At 41.9% G+C, this 21,665-nt stretch overlaps 1 protein-coding gene across 2 annotated transcripts; it reads right to left on the reverse strand.

The window, feature by feature from the left end:
- Nucleotides 1–616: 616 nt before the first annotated feature.
- Nucleotides 617–18,561, reverse strand: tent4a (terminal nucleotidyltransferase 4A). 2 transcript variants are annotated; one of them, XM_067611461.1, is made up of 13 exons: nucleotides 17,553–18,561; nucleotides 13,748–13,871; nucleotides 12,423–12,469; nucleotides 12,194–12,314; nucleotides 11,136–11,243; nucleotides 7,971–8,099; nucleotides 7,548–7,761; nucleotides 6,455–6,581; nucleotides 6,263–6,366; nucleotides 5,690–5,874; nucleotides 5,059–5,217; nucleotides 4,756–4,929; nucleotides 617–4,110 (listed from the first exon to the last, which is right to left on the reverse strand). In XM_067611461.1, the coding sequence occupies exons 1-13, from the start codon at nucleotides 18,296–18,298 to the stop codon at nucleotides 3,946–3,948; spliced, it is 2,403 nt and encodes an 800-aa protein (XP_067467562.1). In that variant the 5' UTR covers nucleotides 18,299–18,561; the 3' UTR covers nucleotides 617–3,945. The 2 variants fall into 2 exon arrangements, with proteins under 2 accessions (XP_067467562.1, XP_067467563.1); XM_067611462.1 differs by lacking the exon at nucleotides 17,553–18,561 and adding an exon at nucleotides 17,167–17,494.
- Between the last annotated feature and the right edge of the window lie 3,104 nt (nucleotides 18,562–21,665).

Raw genomic sequence — 21,665 nt, forward strand, 5'->3', positions numbered from 1 at the left:
ATTCAGCACCAACAAACAGTCCATGTCCACCACCTAGTGTTGGGGCCAGTCAATGACAAGCCCACATAGACTTATCACCAATCTGCAGTTATTCTTACCTCTAAGGAGCATTTTAGCATCTTTCAGTTAATCATTTTGATTTTAGAGTCCACAACTGTTTTGGTTCAGTGTCACTGCTCTCATTAGCCTTGTTTCCAGATGCAGCCGGCAGCTGTTTTCAATGATTAAACTCTGGTAAGCCCACAATTAGCTGCTTTTGCTCAGCACCAAACAGCCAAGTTAGCACCTAGCAAGTGGAGCATTTAGCAGCTCAATCTGTAAAACAGAGCTACAAAGAGTGAACAGAATTACCTAAATTTGTCATCAAGTGGTCAGAAATGTGACTGTAATTAATGCTAATGTTGCTCTGTGTCTGCCTGCAGAATAAATAGGCAACTGTTTACTATCACGATTGCCATTATGAATTTTAAGTCGATATACTCTATGTCAGTGTTGTGTTTACAGGTTGTTACACTGTCCCCAAGTGGCCAAAAATGAATACTGCAGCTTCAAGTACTGTATTATCATATTATCACTAAAACAAAAAACACAAACACACACACACACACACACTGACTGGCAGTTTTAAAATGTTTATTAAAAAATAAAATAGAAAAAAATATATTTACATAAAAATGTCAAAAAAATAAACCCCAAAAAAAACAAAAGCTGGGCAGTGGTTTCCTCTGGCCACCGGTTGCACGATGACCATTTTGAGGGCCACTGCTCACATGGATCAGCCAGGACACAGAGGGGCTGCCACCTTTCTCTAAACAGCAGCCGCCAGTTTAAAATCCCTCATTGTATTGCAATGGGGGTAATATTACATTGCACCTACATGTGTACGCCAAAATCTTAGCCGTCCTAGCCACTCTCCGTTGCTTCCTTTTCCCCTCTCTTTTTACACCAACCCGAAGAAGTGAAGGCAATGTGGCAGAGCACAACCGAGACCTTTTGTTTAAGTGTTTCCATCACCAATAGCTGAAAGTGACGAGGGGCGGTTAAAGTGAAACAGAGAGTGAGCTACGCTGGACGGCTGAGATGCACAGAGATTTTAATCCATACAGACTTTCCTAGGATACTGCATGTCAGTCTTTGCTGTGAAGATGCAGGCAACTCTAACCCAGTCAATAACCCCCCATCACCAATTTAATTTATAGCCTCTCATCAATGCTGGTTCTAATCTTTAAAAGCAGACATGACCGTCAGGGATGCAGTTTGGAAGGGTTACACAGGCTACGTCCACCTTTTTCTCCATTTAGAATGGGCCAAGATTGCATGTAACTGAGCATTTCATGCGCCATCGTGATCACCTCCCTAAGAAAAAAATTATTAAAGAGAAGAACCATCCATAGGGAATAAAAAGGTGAAAGTGTCTGGTAATATGTCTGGGCACAACTCTGAAAAACGCCTCCCCTTTCTGGCAGTCTGTGGCGTCATTAATGATTTTTTTTTTTTTGTCAAATCATTATATGTAAAAGGAATTTCTCTAGCTGGAGTTGATGATCAGCTCATAATCTGCTTTGCCTGTGAGCCATCGGTCAAAACAGAAGCCCTTCATCTGAGATCAAACTGATGCCAGGTGCAGTTTTGACTGACAGATCAGAGTTGCCATAGTTTTCTTGAAAGAAAAAAAAAAAAAGAAAAAAAAAAAGACAAATAACAGTACAGAACAGAGTCTTGGTAAAAGGTAAAGAATTGTTGGCGGACACGTTGGCCCCTGCTGAAGTGCACCTGCAGAGTGCCAGTCGCTCTCTGGGTGCACTTGCTCATAAACTGTCGGGCGTCTGATTAAAAACCTGTGGTGGCAAGTCATGAGTCTGGATACTTTCTCACACACGTTTAACTATGTCACACGCTACACAGACTCAGACCCAACCATTGACATTAACATCCCCCATTCCTTACATTTGAATGATAGATGTAGAAAACTAGACTTTGAAACATATCCGGACCTTCATACAAATACAAGAGGGTCGGGGGATGGGGTTGTAGTTCACATGAGTTGGCTTGCGAGTCTGACCGTCAGTAACATTACTCCAGTCCAACGAGCAGTGTTCATCATTTTACCCCAAACAGAAAAGACAAAGAGTTGACACGATAATTAGAATAATCCACTTGCATAGTAATAACACCAGCGTGTGTAGTGTTCTGGGCGAGTCACAGCCTTCGACAGTCCTGTCTGTGAGTGTGTGTATTTGTGTGACATGGTGTGCTCGCGGAAAACAACGTACACACACTCCAAGTAAACACAAAGAAAGGCATTGCAAACAATTAGCGGAAGTACCTGGCAATCAAATATACACAAGATTCCTGAATGGAATCAAAATATAATTCCCTTTCACTAGGGTCCTTGGTTCAGGAAGACCCCTCCCCATCCCTCCTTCTCCTTTGTCCAGGACCACAAAGGAGAAAAAAACCTTATCGCTGAGCATCTTAGTGTTGGTCTGCACTGATTTACAGCTGCGGGCAAGAGTTGAGCTCAGCCCTGGGGTCAGATTTCCACAACCACATCCCTCAACTAGAGAGAGAGTAAGCATCTGAGGAGTTCTCTGACCTGGAATCAGTGGCTTTCTGTCCTCTTATCCTAATCTTGATCTTCAAATTCAAGTCATGTAAGCTGTTGCCTGCTGTGGCCCCAACCCTCCTACAACATGTAATAAAAAGAGACAAGCACAAAAATGAAAACACACAAGCATATATGTTTAACAGAACAGGCTTTCTCGGGCCACAATCCTGCACTGTCTGGAAGCTTTAGCTTTAAAATCACCTCCAGTGGAGAGAAAGACAGTCGAGAAAAAGGCTAGCAGGCCGCTGCCAGCCTTCACCTGACTGACGAAATATGGCAACAGCACAGTCCCACAAGGGACACACATACAGTACATACATACAGAGGTACACAATCTTGAGGTGGCAATGCCCAGGAGCTACCTCTTTTAGGCCAAAACAGAATTACATCCTCTCCCCTTGTTTCTCAGGATATCATAGGGTGCAGTTTTCATCCCTCCACTTCCCTCCAGGATGCCTTGGACTAACTAGACTGAGGAACAAAACTTCCACGAGGAACTTTATGTTAACCTCGCCCATTTTCACAAGTCAGATGAAGGAAAATGCAAGGAATATCAAGATAAGAGCTCCTTATTCCTTTCTGTTCCTGGTTCTCTTAATCGCACAGAGCAACACGAGTAAAAGGGTGGAGAGAGGAAGAGGAGGGGCCTTTCACCTGGGGTCCATCTCAGTCTGATGACAGACAGGCGCACACACACACGCACACAGACAGAAATACCAACGGATGAACACACACACTCCGGAGATGTTGCCTGGGGAAAGGTTTCGTAAACAAAATTAAAAACTCTACAAAAATAAAATAACTGTATAAAAAATGCCTTTACATATACACACACAAAATTAAATAAGCATTTACTTTAGTTCCAAAAAGAAAAAAATAACATTATTGCACAAAATGAAAAACCGTTTGTTCTTAAGTGTATAAACTGTGAAAAAAAGTAACACTGAACCTCAGGCAGCTTGGCTGCAAGGGTCAAGGCGAGGTCAAGTCAACTTGGCAATGGCTTCACCCCCAAGTCCAACATATAATAAACAAAAAAAACAGAAATAGACCTGAAACAAAGATGAGGAAAACAAAATACTGACAGTAACATAATACTGAAAAACTACAAAAGTGTGAACAAAAGTCATGCAGAAATGGAAAGGTATAGATAGTAGGAGGAAGATGCGGAGCTGAGGGCTGTCGTTCCATGTTGCGGCAGCCCCAAAGTGAAAACTGCTGGTCTCTGGTCCTCTGTCTGCCTGTCCATCCTCCTTCTAGACGAACGAAGAGCCAGGGTTTGCAGCCAGAGAGGAGAGGGAGGAAAAGTGGTAGGGGGGGGGGTTAGGGAGTGGTTTCTATCTGCTGAGGCTAACCGGTAGGCTGTCCCTCTTTCTGCGCCGCCAAGTGTTGCGGTGATACTGTGTGTGCGAGTGAGCGTGTGTGTGTCCGCGGTTAGCCAGAACGGGGTTGTTGACCAGCGGCGGGTTGTGGAAGCCCTTCACGTTGAATTTGACTCCGTTCTGAGGAGGGGGAGAGAGAGAGAGGAGGAGGACACAGAGAAAAAATGATGATGCACTCAAAAGGATATCATCTTTGCTCATTTGATTTTTAAATTTTAAAATGGCATGGGCAAAGGAACAAACAAAAAAGCAGGATCATCTGGGAAAAAAGTTCAACCCGCCACTTCCACATCATTCGTAACACACTGCGTTAACCAATTATCGCAGGTGGAACACTGTGTAATGTAACAAAATAAACCCTTATGGACATTTTTAATTTGAAGAAATTATATCACATTTATTAACTGTTAATTAGCCAGTAAGCATGCTCTCTTTGGCAGTTTATTTTGTTTCCCATAGCAACAAGTACACAGCAGATGTCGCAACATCAGGCTTCAGAGCAGCAGTGTTACTGTTTACTATCAGTTATGGATTACAGATGGCAATTGCATTTTTTTTTGTATGTACTACACGACTAGTCTGAAGAGAGTGAGAGAGACAGTGAGGAAAAAGATAAGTACATGTGAGAAAGAAAAACACTTAATAGAGAATGGAGACCGCTGAAGGGAGACAGAGAATGAGATGGAAAGAGTGTGGACTCTTGTGTTGTGACACAAGGTTGTCTTGACAGTGCATTTGAGTGTGTTTGTGGCATCCGGCGCCTACCTTGTGTGTGTGGCTGGAGTGGGGGCTGGGCGGAGGCTGGGGGCTGGAAGGGGCAGGGGCATGAGCATGGGCTGGGGGGGGCATGTGGAAGAAGGGAGGGAGCCCGGTGTCTATACACACCTGTCTGCCAGGTATGGAGTGCATGGCTAGACCACCGGGCAGTGAGACGCGAGCCTGAAGGACGAGAGGAGTAATAATTAGTGACAGATAAGAGCAATGTATATGGTTATATTGTTCCAAATGTACACCTGTGATCTTATAAAATGTAGTCTATAGTGTCTGTAGCCATTGTTTTGTGCCCACCTGTGAGCCTGGAGGCATGAGCAGATGGTGTCCTCCCATGCCGGGCTTGCCGGTGCCAATGCTGAGGCCTGGCGGTAGGGCCAGGCCCAGGGGCGGGAAAGACGGGTATGGTTGCAGGGCAGGCAGAGGGACGGGGCACGGCAACGTTGAATCAGAGTCCTGCCAAACACACGAAGTGGAAGAGATAAAGAGCGGGGCTGACAGAGAGGAAGTTACTTGCAGCTTGTGTGTATTTCCATCCAAATAATAAAATAAAATCAGATGCAAATTGAGTGTGCTTCCATCAGCCGGGAAGGAGAGAATAAAATAGGCTATACAGCATGTATTTAAATCAGGTGGAAGTAAGTCAGATATAAAATGGATAGAGGTCTGTAGCAATTTACCACTTCACCATATGTGTGTCATACCAGCTAGTGCTGACTGCATTTCATGCTGTCTGGAGGCTGAATTACGGATATATGCAGGAGTTCAACAGAGTAGCTGTTATGTCAATTGACTGTTCGCTATGTCAGAATTTATTGGGGAATACTGCACGTTTCCATCTGCCATTTAGAGTATAATATCTTACCTACAAATGAAAAAGCATCTCTCTTGTGTGTGTGTGCATGTGTGTGTGTGTGTGTTTCCTCACGTTGTCTGATCCAGAGAGTGAGGAGACAGAGGAGGCTGATGAGTGCTGCTGGGGGCTGGAGATGGACATGGGGGAGTCTGCGCTGTGGGGCGAAACCGAGTCCCTCTGCTGCTCTTCTGACCCGACACCACCGCCGAGCACACAGCTGGGCTCCTGCTCCGACACTGGCTCCTTGGGAGGTGAAACTAGAAAAGACGAATGAGAGCTGAGGATGGATGGGACTCACGACTGAACACACAAAAAAAGTTCAGTAAACCACAAATTCACACTTTCCTCACTGGATTTTATTATTCAGAGATATCCAGTTTTAATAGTGTTATTGCCTTCATAGACTATTAAACTCTCAAATCTTTTTGGTTCATAAACGTCCTTGACCCTGATTTCTAATTTAACGAAGTTCTATTTCAATGGATGAAATATACCTGTTTAATGAAGTGGGCATTTTCAACTTATCAGAAAAACCATTTATCCAGAAACTCCTCACACAGTGTTGGACTCAGAACATTATCGCTGACAGCACAGGCAGCTTTTTCCTCATTACGTGATTGTATATTGAAGTCTGAGGAATCGTACCTCTGTTATCCGTTCGTGCCAGATCCCTGCCCCCCCACTTGTTAATGATCCATTCCCTGTATTCGATCACTTCCTGGGTCAACCTGATTATCCTGCCCAAGGTGCTGCAGGGGAGAAGAGGGAAGAGTTTAGCCGAGCAACACTATTATCTAGGGGTACCTTCAGTTCTGTTAAAAAGGACTCAACTCTGACCTTTCACAGTCTTTGTTGGGGTACGACCGTGCAAGTGGTGACACAGCATGACTCAGGACAGTGTAAGCATAGTCAAACACCTGCTTGACGTGCATGGCGCCGTAGGAACCCCTGCCAACGTCATTACCTATATGAAAGCAAGACAAATACAACGATACAATCATAAACAATAAGATAAAGACAAAAACATCTAGCCAAGTAAGCTCTATTAGTAGTTATGAGTAATAGTCAAGCTTTCTCTAAACTGTTCACTGGCCGTGGGACATTACATGCCAATATATAAAAATGCTGATTCTGTTTGGCACTGCAATTTGGTATTTAATATTACATCATATGGCCAAATAATGTCGCTACATATTAGGATCTGAGGTCAATAATCGGAATAGTTTAATGTGCCAAAGTGTATGAATTGCAGACTTTAAAGCCACTATGTATAGAATATTTATGTGATCATAGCATCTTTCAAATTATTCTGATGGAATCATTTGTGTTTGTAGAAAAACAGAAAAATACAGGTAAAGATTGGTGCAGTCTATGTGTTGCATTTGACCCATTTATTCTGTGTCCTATAGCTGTCTGCCACAGTGTCATCCTTAAAACTACCACTGGATGGCACTAAAACAAGGAATTTTTAAATCCTATGCATTGTGGCTTAAAGCTTTTGTTCAAAAAAATGATGAAAAGAACGTTAAAAATATATATTTTCCTAAACCAGAAATTACAGGCCCCTACTGCACAAATGTCAAACGTTTGCCATGATCTACTGTATAAAATGGCATGACCACTGGTGCAACTATGGGTCAAGTATTCCTCAGTAAATTACGTTTGGTTGTGGTTGGTGAATCTAAGCAGACTGACTGCTTTTAACTCAAAGAAAATTTGATCATGACTTTTCCATATATCAAACAAAACTAGCTTGTTGACAACTCATTTTCAATTTTAACCCTTTGATTGTGGCGCATCTTTCAGTGCAACACAGTAATACATTTTCCCTCCTTTGCTGAAAATTTGTAGTTTGCAGAGGTATTTGTTCTTAGAGTCCGCTATTTTCTGTGTTCCAATTTTTATTTGACTCTAATCACTGTAAACACACCTGGAAGCAGTGGGTCCTCTATGCAGAGCATGGATGGCCTGTATCCATTTGTCATGGACTTCATTATCTCCTCTTTGGCTATGTATGCACCCCCATTTTTGATGCGAATCCCTGTTTTCAAGTAGTTGAAATGGCGGCCATACAACTCAAAGAACTCTATCAGCAAGACGCCCAAGTTCTCATTGGGGTTTCTGGCATCAATACGAGGATGGAGCTGGAGAGCAAGGACATGGAGACATGATTATTATGCATTTAATATGCTAATACACTACAGTTGTGCTAATATACTACAATAGTACTGCAGCTATTGTACTGTCATGCCTGCTGTATCATCAAAAGCATTGCAACCATAAACTGGGCTAAGGCTGCTTCCCCCTCTTAAATATTTTCCCTTTAGAGATGTGTATTTGTGGGTTACTCTACCTGTAGGAAGCTGATGACCATTAGGATGAGGCTGTAAGAGCTGATTCCCCCGGTGAAGACTTCATTTAGATCCCTCTGTAGTAGAAACTGCTTCAGTACAAAGATCAGGTAAGGCAGCACTGGATACTTCTGAAAGTGGAAGAAGAGACAGATGTGGAATGAGAATGGTGGATGCAGTCAAACTGTGGATTGAGTAGAGGGAAGAGGGTGAAGGAGTAAATCTTAAAAGAAAAGTAGATTAAAATTTGACTCTGGTTCCATTTGTATGACACACTGAGGAGAAGTGGGGCTTTCAGATGAAGTGTACAGAATGAGGTAGAGGTAGGACGAGACTACGATTCAAATGGGAGAGCAAATTATTCAAATGATTATAAGGATGTAATCTTGTCCAGTAGGGGTGTGAATCTTTGGCTGAATGGCTATTTAATTTGGTGATTCTATACAATTCAATTATTATTTTCTTCACAATTAAAGTCAGTTTAAGTTAATTTTGATTCAGTAGCTATTGGGCATCATACTGTAAATCCATGCAACTACATCTCGCAGTGGAACTGAGTTTCTGTAAGATTTACCAGAGCTAGCTCCAGTCACAGAATCACAAGTTCAGTGGAAATGTTGTGTCACCTGAGTTAGTTTCGTACATTAGTCATGTTTCTATAGTCACATTGGAGCAGTTTTGCATACGGTTGCTATTCGTTTTTCTTTTGGGAAGCCATAATACTGCCACCCTCTACAAACTCCCTGCTGAAGCCACGATTATTGCGGAAGTCATACTGATTCAAACCAGTTTCTCTTCAGTAAGTGGATACAGTTGAATTATCATCATTTATAATCAATGCAAATATGTATCTAGCTTCCAGCTGGGCCACACTTTCCACAAAAGGTATCCAATGAGGCCTCCCAGGGCCTGTGACTTGATAATGTGTTGAAACCCCAGAGGATAAGGGAATGGGAATCACAAATGTGTTCATTTTCCAAATGAGAAGGCAGTATAACCTCCTGGCAGTTTATGTCTGCATATCTGTGCCAGTGGAGCAGCAAGGCTTGGTTGACTTTTCAAATATGCTTTTAAGAAGTGAGAACAAGACTTGGAGGTACACTGATCCAACAGGCAGCATAGCAACCTGGCATGATGACCTCTCTATAACAAGACTGGACTGGAGCGTGTCTCGCCTACACATTAACAAAATCAACTAATCACTGGATTAATGTTGAGTACGCTTGTCAACAGCAGGCTTTCAAGCTGGGACATGTATTCCCAGAGAACCGTAACACAAATATGCAACAGCAACAAAAGGACAAAAGCCAAAACCTGACAGCTTGCTGGAACATCAGCACCTGGAATTCCTCTACTGCATTAGCTACTAAAAGCGTAACTAGAGCAGGCAAAGATCCACCTTCAGCAGGAATTTTGTCAGAGCCATGGGGTGAAATTCACCTCCGCTGTGTAGATTTGGCAGCTTCTCGGCAACACACAGACTCATTTTGAGTTAAGTGGAGATTATACCCAGCACTGTTGCTGGGGTCTGTTCCAGCTTCACTCTGGAAATGAGATGAGCCAATACAAGATTGGAGTGAAATAAAGTGTAACGATTTCAACTGCTGGTCTGCCTGATTCACAGAGGGAATTTCCAAAGTTCTGTATTTAGACCCCACTGTAAAATGGCAATTATGTGTCTCCTCTGGTGTTTTTTTTTTTTTTTTAAATAGGTCTGCATGACCTTTTGCGGCTCTCTTCCTACATTTCTATATGTACTGCTTTTATAGCATGTTGCGGCTTGATTTCATTTACAGGCATGTGATCGTCAAAGGTCAAAAAAGCAGGAAAATTACAGAGTGAAGAGCAAGGCGCGGCAGTCCCTCCCCTTCCTACGTACTTAACAATGCAAGTCATTTATTAAGTATATATTGATAGATTCAGGTTCCCAAATCTGAGAATTTGCTGCTTGTCTGTTGTGTTAAATCATCATACATTATTATATATTTTGGGATTTCCGTCTGTCAGACAAAACAAGCAGGTTGAAAAAGTCACCTTAGACAGTTTGACATTTTAAAGACCAAATGATTAATTGTCAGATTAATCAATGATGATAATCTTTTGTCACAGCTCTAATGAGATTAGGATTATATTCTCAATTCAATTATTAGTTGTTCACTCTGTACGGTGACGGAAATCAGCTAAAAATGTCCGTCTCACTTTTCTAAGAGTCCAAATTGATGTGTTTGATTGTCTTGTTTTGTCTGACCAGCAGTGCAAAAACCCCAAAATAATCTGTTTACAATATAAAAACATAAAAAAGTATCAAATCCTCAAACCGGAGAAGCTAGAATCTACAAAAATTAGGCATTTTTGCTTTTAAAATAACTTGAACAATTAATTGATAATCAAAATAGTTGCCAAATAATTTTCTGTCAATCAGTTAATCAATTACTCAACTATTTGTTCCAGTCCTGACTCACATGTTCTCAAAAGCACTCAGTGTGTTTATCAAACTTCCTTGTTGATATAATTTGTGCGCAAATGTTTTTTCTACGACTATAAATAATTTCTACACATTTACAAACTTGGACTTCTCCAGAGTTTGTTTTGTTTAGAGGATGATTTATGAGCACACACTTACTGATCATCATTTGAAATAACTAATCTGAGACAACTAGACAAACCATTCGTACCCAGGTTCACTGTAAACTCAGACTTATCGATCTCACTGCTTAGAAGTAGAAAAGTAACTTTATTTCAGCCTGAATTCTTTCCAAAGAGGCTGTTTACACTTGGTTTTAAAATGCATTTTGTTGATCCAAACACAAGTGGACAGACACATTGACATTCACACCTGTGTATCATGCGTCTCCAAGTTGCCCAGCTGACCACTTGTGTTAAGATTTTATTATTGGCTACATTACTTCCACTAGAAGGTCAAAGGGCCTGTCACCCGACAAGCGCCAGATTTGTTTTGTACGGGCTAGCTAAGAAAACAAAAATGATCCAGGAACTAATATACATGGGTCACAGTGTCTGTGATTAACACAGGGACCACAAACCACATGAAAACTGGACTTTCAGCTCCGTCAGAGAAAACTGAGTACAGACTCAGCGGAGTTGAGTCCCCCCTCCCAAAAAAAAACAAGTGTAGCTGTAACTTGTGGATTTTGACAGCATCGCACCTTAACATAGTCTTTAATGAAGCTTGCCGCCTTGACTCCAGTCTCCACGTTGAAACTGATGTCCACCTTCACCTCAGTCTCCTGGTCTGTCAGCTTAATGATTGGCACCTGAAAGAAGATAAAGTGATGTGTATTAGCAAAACGTTACACTCGAGCCATCATCTAGGGAGATTAAGGAAAAAAACAAAACAAAATGAGCCTCTGCACTAACTGGCAGTCTTTTAGATCACATTTTCTAAAGAAATCACATATCTGAAATGATCATTCCACCATCATTTTCTTATTATCATGTCAGTCAAAACAACATTGAAGTTTGCAGTGGTTTTCCTGGTCTTGTGCACACCCCACAGAATGAGTGTGTATACTACTGAGCTACTATTCTGAAAACTACTGCTGCTATAAACACTCAGTGACTTCACCACAGTAGAGGCCCACATGACCCGCACTGAGGTATTTTATGCATTTTTGGATCTGCAGAATAATGGCTTGACTATCCACTGTTTTTTTTCATATTATAGAGGCCAGTAAACAGAAAACTGTATATTCTCTTTTAAAAACAGGAAGATGACCACTAAGTCCACCACAGCTGGCAGAATGTGCCACCTCTCATGCAAACAGATGGAGGACACTAATTGAGTCTCACAGGTTGGTGCACCTCTTTTTCCCCCTCATCTTTTCACAGAGATAAAAGAGTAACTGAGCCAAAGCTTTATACTTTTCACTGACCATTTGAAGTCCAAAAGAACTTTTCTAGGAATGTAAAAAGTGCTGCCAAATTTTGATTTGGCTGGGTTTGTTCCAAATCCCTGTTTGGTTTCCCATTAACTGAGGCTGTAATATTTTATTACAAACTGAAGAATAAAACATTTAAGAAGACCGATATTAAAGCAAATATTTTAAACGAGCCATAAAACAAGTCTATGACACAAATCAGTTTTTATTGCATCGGTGTTCATGGAACAGTCACAATCACTCCTGTGTTTGATAGACATGTGCTGCAGCAAAGCAGCGTGGCTTTATTCAAGGACAATATGAACACAGCATGGCAGACTACTCACTGTAGCCTTGTCCAGCACTTTAATGGAGAAAGGTTCTGCCACATTATGCTTGCGAAGAGCTTGTTCTAGCTCTTGCAGTGGGGGTCGCTCCCATTTCCCAAACACCACAAGGTCGATGTCACTGAGGGGGAAAAAAAAAACAGTCACAATTAAAATACTGAACAGCAAAACAAGCCAAGTATAGAATGCTCATTAACACTTTTCTTTAATTATAAATAATAGGTCTTGCCTTGTTGGAAGGTACAGCCCTGTGCTGAAGCTGCCAAATATTTGGACCTGCAAAAACAATGTTGAGGTGTTAAAATATGAAAATGAGGACCAATGTCACCAAAGTTCAACTACAAGCCATAAAGACACTATACAGGAAATGAGGGACTACAAAAGAACCAAACATCCACTTTTCAAGATCTCTCATATCACATTCCAATTATAAAGGGCTTGGCTACATGCGTTTGTCAGTGCAGATCCTGTATCGTACAACAGCTCATTTACTAATGATGTATACTATACTCCAGTGAAATGTTTGCAAACTAGCAGGAACTAGGTATTTCCGGGTTCCACTTCAGAGACCATAAATGCTGCCAAGTTGAGAACGCTGCCAAATTAAGTATACAATGACTGGGGGGAAAAATGCTGTGTTTGTGGGCTGTGAGCGAAAGCTCTCCAAAGGAAGCGGAGTGGAGTTCTTTCCTTTTCCGTCTGGGAAATACGACAAGGCAATAGCACAAAGACGGGCCGGGATTAATAGGTTGAAATGAAAAGGGAGCTGGTACAAATCAGAGGCTTGATCCATTTACCTGACAATCTGGCTCACAGTGGAAGTGGGGAAGACTGGCAGCCAACAAATCACTGCTGTGCGTGTTTTACATGATTAAGTAATGAGAAGAGACATTACATCAACCTTACCTTGCTGGACAGTACTACCCAACCAGCTGCGAGATACTCCACTTTCTCTATTTTGTGTTATTAACACACAAACGTGTTTTTAAAGCTAATGTGGCATGAGGAAATACAAAAAGTACACTAAAAATGTGATTCTTAAAAAAAAAAAGTCAGAATAGAGTCAGTTTTGTGGAACTTGCAGCAAAGGTGTTACAACTTTTACTGTCTTTAATTAAAAAGTGTCTGCTCTGGAACAGCCAAATAAAAAAATCCTATCAATTGATGTAAGTTTGACAGCGTCTCAAGCAGGCTGATCACTCAAGATTATCTGACCGGGCTAACTCTTAAAATAACTGCAAACAAAGTTTTGAAAATTCCGACTCATCCAACTAAACTCATGCAAAAGTAGTTATAGAACAGAAAACAGCATAAATACGCAATATGTTGGTATTATCTTGTGCAAACACTGCCTCACCTAAAACAAATTGATGTAAAAACACAGCACCTCAACAATGATTTATGAGCAAACTGAGATCACCATTTGTCTGCGTGCCAATAATTCCCCCTCCGGGAATGGCCTGTATGATTTAAAAGATTGCCCTCCAAGATATTAAGATCCTGAACGAGGGAGAAATTGATCCAAATAAACGCAGGCGTATATGTGTATCTTACATCTGCAGTGGGCCACAGCTCCTTGATGATCATCTCTATCCGGTTCACCACCTCTTTCCTCATAGCTGCCTCCTCTGGTCGAGGAGACATGAAGTTGTAGAAATCCATCACCTCCTCGTGGAGTCTGGGCAGGAAGGATGAAGGGTTATTCTCACCACATTAAGACTTATGCTACACACACACACACACACCACCAAACCTGGACTGAGAAATGAGACTGTATATGATTTGAAACATGTCTTCCCTTTTGGAATATTTCATATTTTTCCATTGCAGACTTGTATAGAACTAACAATCTGATGAGGAAATCTTCTAAAAATGGCCTTACACAGATACAAGATTTTGGCATGCTATTTGGAAAAAAACAAAAAAAAAATAAAAACCCTCTCCAGATGGCCCAAGATATGCTTTCTTGTTATCACTGTTCTGATTAACCCCCATCATGCCAGAGCTAGGAAAGCAAAGTAACAGTATAGTATGTTCAACTGGAAATATTGTATTGTGTAGTTGATGGTTCCTTATCTTCTACTTTACTAGAGGCCTGTCAGATTACCAAAAGAACAGGATGAATAGCAATACACTGGATTAGTATTGGCACTGATACATAAATGGATCAGGTTTCAACCAGGCGCGACCGATTTGGGCATGTCTGAAAATTTCTAGAAAGCTGCGATTTTACTTGGAATTTGTTCAAGCTTAAAGGTGCAGTGTGTAGAGTTTGGTGGCATCTAGCGGAACAAACTTGGCAGAAATGGAATATAATGTTCATAAGTATGTTTTAATTAGTGTATAATCAAATGAAAATAAGAACCATTGTGTTTTCATTACCTCAGAATGAGCCCTTTGTTTCTATATAGGGAGCAGGTCCTCTTCCACAGAGCCTGCTATGTTTCTATGGTAGCCCAGAGCGGACAAACCAAACACTGGCTCTAGAGAGGGCCTTTCGCATTTTTCGTGAGTTTCACGGCCACCGTAGGTTCTCCTACATGCTTGGAGGGGGGGGGGGAGGGGTATTCAGTTGGTTGCAATCTGCAGCCTCACCGCTAGATGCCGCTAAATCCTACACACTGGTCCTTTAATTTACTGTTGTTTCAGGATTTATTTTCCTTTTTTGGTAAATGCTACTTTAGAATCATAACTGTGTGAAACAAGACTCAAAATCACACTCATTTTTAGGATCAATAATCATTTGAGTCAAAGCCTGTTTCCATAACCTGCCTAAAGCGTGTCCTATGCATAACAACTGTAACCTTAGCCCTCAACCAAACCGCTTGCCCAGAAATAAGCAAGTACTACAAGGGGTAGTACATAGTAAGGAGGGAGGGAGACTTTGGAGAATTCTTATCTCAACATCAGTGCTGACATTTGGTCCTCACAAAAGACTAATTTTTGATTGCGATTTACACCAAGGTTTGGAGAGGAATGTGAAAGGAGTGCTTAGTGAAACACTGTGGGCCACATTATCCACAGTTATACAGTCTTCTTGTTATTGCAGATATGGTTTTGTGTTTGGCAGCAGAGGGGCACATATAATGTAAAGATTTCGGACCAGTCAAATGCCTCAGAACAGTGGATCTCTGTTCAACCCCATGGCCATTCATTTTTCTAGGAATGCATGCCATGATGTCAGTGTGAAATACAGAACAGGGAGACTGTCACAATCAATTACCAGAGGCCTGGAGGAAATGCAGTCAGCCCATGTGCCCACTCCTTAGTGAAAACTCTCTGCCAGCAAGCCAGTTAGGCCAGGACGTATACATGCCAATAGTCCGCTGCTTACAGAAGGCATAGGTATTGTTGGGCCCCCCACAGTCAAAATAAGTGCTAGCACAGCCGTCCCTGGCACACTAGTTTAGAGTCAAACATCTCTTTAACAACTTTAGGCCATAATATTTAAGTAAACAACAGTGTTCGCTGTTGTAGTCTATGACCGCATTATTATGACAGCCTTGTATCTTAGTGAAGAAGTAATGTTTTTAACAGATGGGTTTCTATTAACCCAACCATAACCTCAAATCACCACAATTTGAATCCCGCAACAGTGAACCGACCATTATTTGTATTTTCAATTTGGAAAGCAAAATCCCTCTATGTGGGACTTCAAAGGACGTCCCTGAAGGCAAACCACTGCAAGAGCAGTGAGTGCACAAGCCAAAACTTGCATCAGAAATCTTGTAGAACCGTGAATATACAGAGCAAATGAAAGATGTTGTTCTTTTACTATTTACAGAACAAATTATTCGAGAAAATCTTAAAATTTCAGTTGACAAAGGGCTAGTACTACTGGGCAACTCAGCATCAAGCATGTGGAACTGCTATCATGACAAACACCAATTCCTTGTACAGAAAATTCCCAGATAGGTGCAACCAGCCATTACAAATATCACAAGTTCCTGTAACACATTTGGAAGTTTCTTGGTCATTTGCTTTGTAAGGGGGCTTCTGTCAGAACAAAATGACTACGATTATAATATTAAAAATATATACTATAATGCTTATACTAACATACTCAGTTACACAGCTCTTACTACATCAACAATGTGGGTGTTGTGCATTTACACAACATCCGCTAGTCATTTGTGAATACACAATGGCTAGAAAAACAGACATCAAACCAAAAAGTAGCTAAGCTCTACTCAGACTGTGTTCACATAAACTGATATTGTTGCTGCAGTCTCTTTTATCAATAGGAAATATGTACACATGTGGAGAGATGTGTCCGTAAATGTTTACAAGTCCCACCCCTGTCTGTTATGCCACACTGATGGAGAGCTACATAAAGAATGAACTGGAAAAAGAGAGGACTGTGACTGCGACCAGAATAACTTTTTGGGAAAAAATGCCATTTATCCATAGTTGACTACAACAGTAGTCAGAACATGTGCATCATTTAACTTGCTGACAAATACTAAGTTTCGCTTCATTATGTTACAATCACTTAGTGTAATAAAATGTAGTGAAAACTAATGAAACATACAAAATCAAGATCCCCCTTTCGATACAATACTTTCACCATGCCCTCACTGTGCAAACACTGATTGCTTTAGGATCAGGAATAGTTCAGGCACATTGGAGAGTTACTGGACAGTAGTAACTTCACCAGCATTACCGTTACACAAGTTACAGTGTTATTCAACCCCGTTAGCTAAAACCTGAGCGGGGCTGTAGTCTTTTATAATTATTTTCGTGAGTCTACGAAAGAGTTTCAACTCTACTTTCTAATTCAGCATAACTGTATTCGGTCAACGAGGAGAGTTTATTAAATTCTGTTTTTAAATCTCTGGTTTCCTAACTTTGAGTGTGCTGCTGAAAAAATGGAAAACCGTTAACGTTAGTTAGCTAAGTTAGCTTGGTCAAGCTCGCAAACGGGCAACAGTTAAAAGCAACACATCCGGTTAAAACCGTCTAAAAATACACACACATTTGAAACAAGCACTATTCAATACATGTCGGCGATTCCAATAAGATGAGTTTTCTAATCATTCTTCGTAACAATTTGATACAAACTGCTGTTTTTGGGACCTCCTAGTTCAAACTTCAACAAAATATCACATAGCTTCCGGTGTTGTTCTGGCCGTCACTCGGTGTCTTTACGCAACTAACGGTAGCCTTTTTTTTGCTATCCAGCAAAAACAGCCCAACTCCAGTCTGGTGGATGCTCTGGCGTATTCAAACTGCGTTGGGAAACGAATAACTAACGTAGTTTGTAACATGATACTTAATACACATAGTTACACAAGAACCAACAACATATTTTAACCAATAAACCTGCGGGCAAAACGTTAAAAGACGTTCAACCACTCACCCGAGGACCCCGGGGTTGTACTTCCTCGTCTTCCAGGGCGTCCAAGTGCTCGCATAATTGCCATTAGTGCAGTTAGAAAGCAGGTAATTCATCCCATAAGTGCTCGCCTTGTTGTCACTTTTCCTCCGGCCTGGATGGTGACTGTGTGTGTGATTTACAGGTGCAGATGGGTGAACCTGGTGACGCTTCACGCAGATCTGCTGTAGATTGAAAGCCGACTGCTCCTGTAGGTGACGGTGATGATGATGGTGGTGGTGGTGGTTGTTGTGGTGGTAAAGGTTGACATTATTGTCCATGCTGTCGCTCAAGTTGAAAAGCAGATTGGCACCCCCGACGTTTTTATTAACATTTCCACCCATAGTCCTCTCTAGTGAGCAGCTGTCCGTCCCTGAATCCAGTGAGGACGACGGAGAGGCAGATCCCGTCTTCTGGGGCAGGGTTTTCCCCTCACCTGGTTGAGAAGTGTTAGCCGCGGTGAAAGAGTTGTTCCCGTTGGATATCGCAGTGCCGTTCATCATGATGCTGCTGCTGTGATGGCTGCTGCCGTTGCTCTTGCTCGATGCCACATTTTTTAAAACATCCAGCGCAGCGAAATTCACGCACTGGTTGTGGTTCTGATTGTGGAGCTGCTGCTGCTGCTGAGCGGAGAGTGTCCGTACTCCCTGAGAGGTCTCCCAGACGTGCATCCATAAGGCGTTCGCAGGTCCTTTCTGTTCGGGCTGAATCCAAGCTACCCTCGGATCCATTCAACTTCTCTCTCTGGTTAAAACCCCCCCCGACAAGTATCTAACTCACACTGGCGAGCCCGTCGTGATTCTGCGCCGCCTCCTGGACCTTTCAAAAGGTCGCTATGCTGTCCGGGGAGTACGAAAAGAGACGTATTTAAACATTAAACCGAATTAGGACCATTGATAAAGTGGCCCCTTTACACCGCTAGCTGGGGAAAAAAACGCTAGTCGATTCCTACGGGAATTCAATATGGCGTATTCTCTTCAAATCCATGCGCATGCGCTCTACGAGGGGTTTCTTAAACCATGACTGCGCCCCCCATCCGCCCACTTCTTCATCACTCCTTCATCACTCCTCAGCCGGCCGGGTGATGAATTGCACAGAATAAATATTTGAATTTTGATTTTGATAAATATTTAATTGAAAAACAAATGAATTACACGCTAAAAACGTCAATAATGAATAAGGATCCTGTGGAGCAAGGCCTGGGGACCCAGAGGTCCTTGTACACTACTCCTCCTCTCCCTCCCCCCTAGCCATCACCAGTGGGTGGGTGGGTTCAAAGGGGATCCCCCCATCAACATGAGGCTGGACAGTGGCTGAATCTTGCAGGAATGACAGTTCATTGTTAACAACATAGACACAAACAGCTATCCTAGGGTAGTGGCACATATTTGAACTGAAATTAGAAAGATGTTACAAATTTATATGTAAGTGTATCTCTATTTAGGAGGGCTCTGACAAAAAAAAGCTTACTGTAAATATTAGAAATTTTGGGGGGAAAAAAAAACAGAGCAACATGAGCATTTAACAAAAATATATTTCACATAAACAGTAGACAGAGAGCGAGACCACATTGTGTTGTCAGCTGGCATCTGAAATACTGCTGGGGGCCATAATCACAACCTCTGGCCTTGAAATGCTGCTCTCTCTCTCTCTCTTTCTCTCTCTTTCTCTCTCACACACACACACACACACACACAAACGGGAGAAAGCCACATTACATTCCACTGGGTAACACATTGAGCTTTTTCACTGTCTAAGTGTAAATGGAGCCTCTTCCTTTTCTGTTTATTATTTCAGATGTGCGCTACGGCCCCTCAATCCAAATGCTCTTTTTCAAGGGGCAATACACAGCAGGTGGTGTTGATCACTCCAGAGTCTGTATGCAGCCCAGGCCCAGTAACAGCCATCTCCCAGCCCATTAAGCTCTATGATGGAGTGGAGGCAGGCTGGATAAGGCATAACCGGCACCTTCTGGGATGCATGAAAAAAAAGAGAGAGCGAGGGAGAAAGCTTCTTGCATAATGCCCGCCCCTGCTACTCACGTGCAGCATGTGACAGACTCAAGGAAAACCCCCCCAGAGCAAACTATGTGTCAGCTAGGATATGTAGCTCTCTCTATAACACACTCAGGCATCCACACAGCTGCTCAGCCCCACTGTATGCCTATAGAAATCTAAGCTCCTCTTTCTATTGCTCTCTATCGTACGCTGTGTGATACGCAGGCATTTGAGTGACACACCAGATTGAATAGGTTATTCCTCTCATCTCTCATGTCACAGTCTCGGCTCAAGCCAAACGCTGCGGCTGTGTGCCAGTGTGCGCGCGTGTGTGATTTCAAGGCTGGTTTGCCTCATTGTCAGCTTTTATGGGATTACCACATTGGTGACGACTGGACCATAGCTGACAGATGCCTAACACACACACACACAGACACAGACACAGACACAAACACACACACACACACACATATATATATATATATATATATATATATATATATATATATATATAAACAGAGACATGGCTGGAGGAGTCAACAGTATGCTCATAGGCGTAATAGTAACAGTAGATAATATTAAAGAACCAGGCAGTTGTCTGAGACTGCATGCGGCTTGAATGGTAATGAGGCCGCGGCATGTTCCAGATATTTAACCCACATTAGTGGAAAGCTGCATTTACACTGTTACATCAACGTTTATTTCAGATTTCTGCACATGAGCATATTGCCTGTGGTGTGTCAACCCCATTGTGGGGCTATACAGTATAACCAGGACAATTTAATTGATGCAGAGCACCTGAGACCTTTTTCACAGCAGACATTTTGACTTGTCATAGCAGGAAAAGCACAGGTGTAAGTTACTAATAACATTAACAATGGCTCTGTTCCATTTAGGTGATAGGTCAGCGAGCCAGCATGCACAATATGAGGGCTTTGAAACGTGCACACGTAAATGGAATTCAGCCATGACCAGCGGTGTGTGGTCCATTAAGGGTGCTGGGGCACCGTCTCTCCTGCAATTCCAATTGTGAAATACATATTTTAATGAAAAAACGTTTTTTTTTTATTGTTGTGTTGTGTGTGTGTACATTTCAGTTGTTACTCTCATATAAATCATACATAATTACAGAAACATGCAATGATTAATGAAAAAGCTCTGCCTCCAATCTTTGTCTGTGTGCTGAAGGGTGTATTTTTCTCCACTGGATGGTGGTATGTGTGTAATATGTTCAGCTTTTCCCGGTGGCCTCTGATTGGTTGACACCGCACGCTGAAAATAAGTTGGTCTGGGCCAAAGTGGCTAGCTCTGGGTCTGAAAAGTGAAGCCAATGTGGAAATGTCTTAAACCTAAATCTTTCTAATGGCCAGCAGTGGGTGACTCCACTGGTTGCAAAAAATGACCCTACTTCTCACTTGATTCATTACATCAGATAACTGTTTCCTAATGAGTTAATGGTCCCAATCACTAGTTTCAAGTCTTCTTCAATACATCATGATGTTCATTTTGTAAATTATGGTCCCATTTAGAGTAAAATAGATTATAAAGCAGTGTATGCTTTTGGGCCGGTCTACTTTGTGATTGACAAGTCGCTACCATGGCGACAACATAGATTACGTAACGTAACCATGGCTGATAAAAGACCCTCTAAGGAGTCAGCTGTTCAATTTTTCAGGTAAGTCCAGTTTGTTTTAATGGTTTTGCTAGTGAAAATTATTATTAGCATTATCACAGTTAACCATAGACTGTAAATGCACAGTGCTAACCAAGCTAGCAGCTAGTGCTAGGGTCAGCTCCACCCTCTCATCCAAATCTGGTCACTTCTGGCTCCAAAAATCCAAGAATGCAACGGTCAAATCCAAGATGGCGACGGTCAAATCGCTAAACTCAAGGCTTCAAAACGGCAGTCGACAAACCAATGGCTGATGTCATGGTGACAACATCCATATTTTTTTTACAGTCTATGTCTGGGGCGGAAAATTTTATGCCCAAGAAATGTTGCAACATTTAGCGATTTTTCACCCAATTGCGGCTTCCTCATTAGATAACATTTACTCCCTGAAAGGAAGCAAACAAAGGCAAAACGTACATGGATTGCTGT

This window comes from Thunnus thynnus, chromosome 15 (assembly GCF_963924715.1).
Source record: "Thunnus thynnus chromosome 15, fThuThy2.1, whole genome shotgun sequence".
Classification (NCBI taxonomy): Eukaryota; Metazoa; Chordata; class Actinopteri; order Scombriformes; family Scombridae; genus Thunnus; species Thunnus thynnus.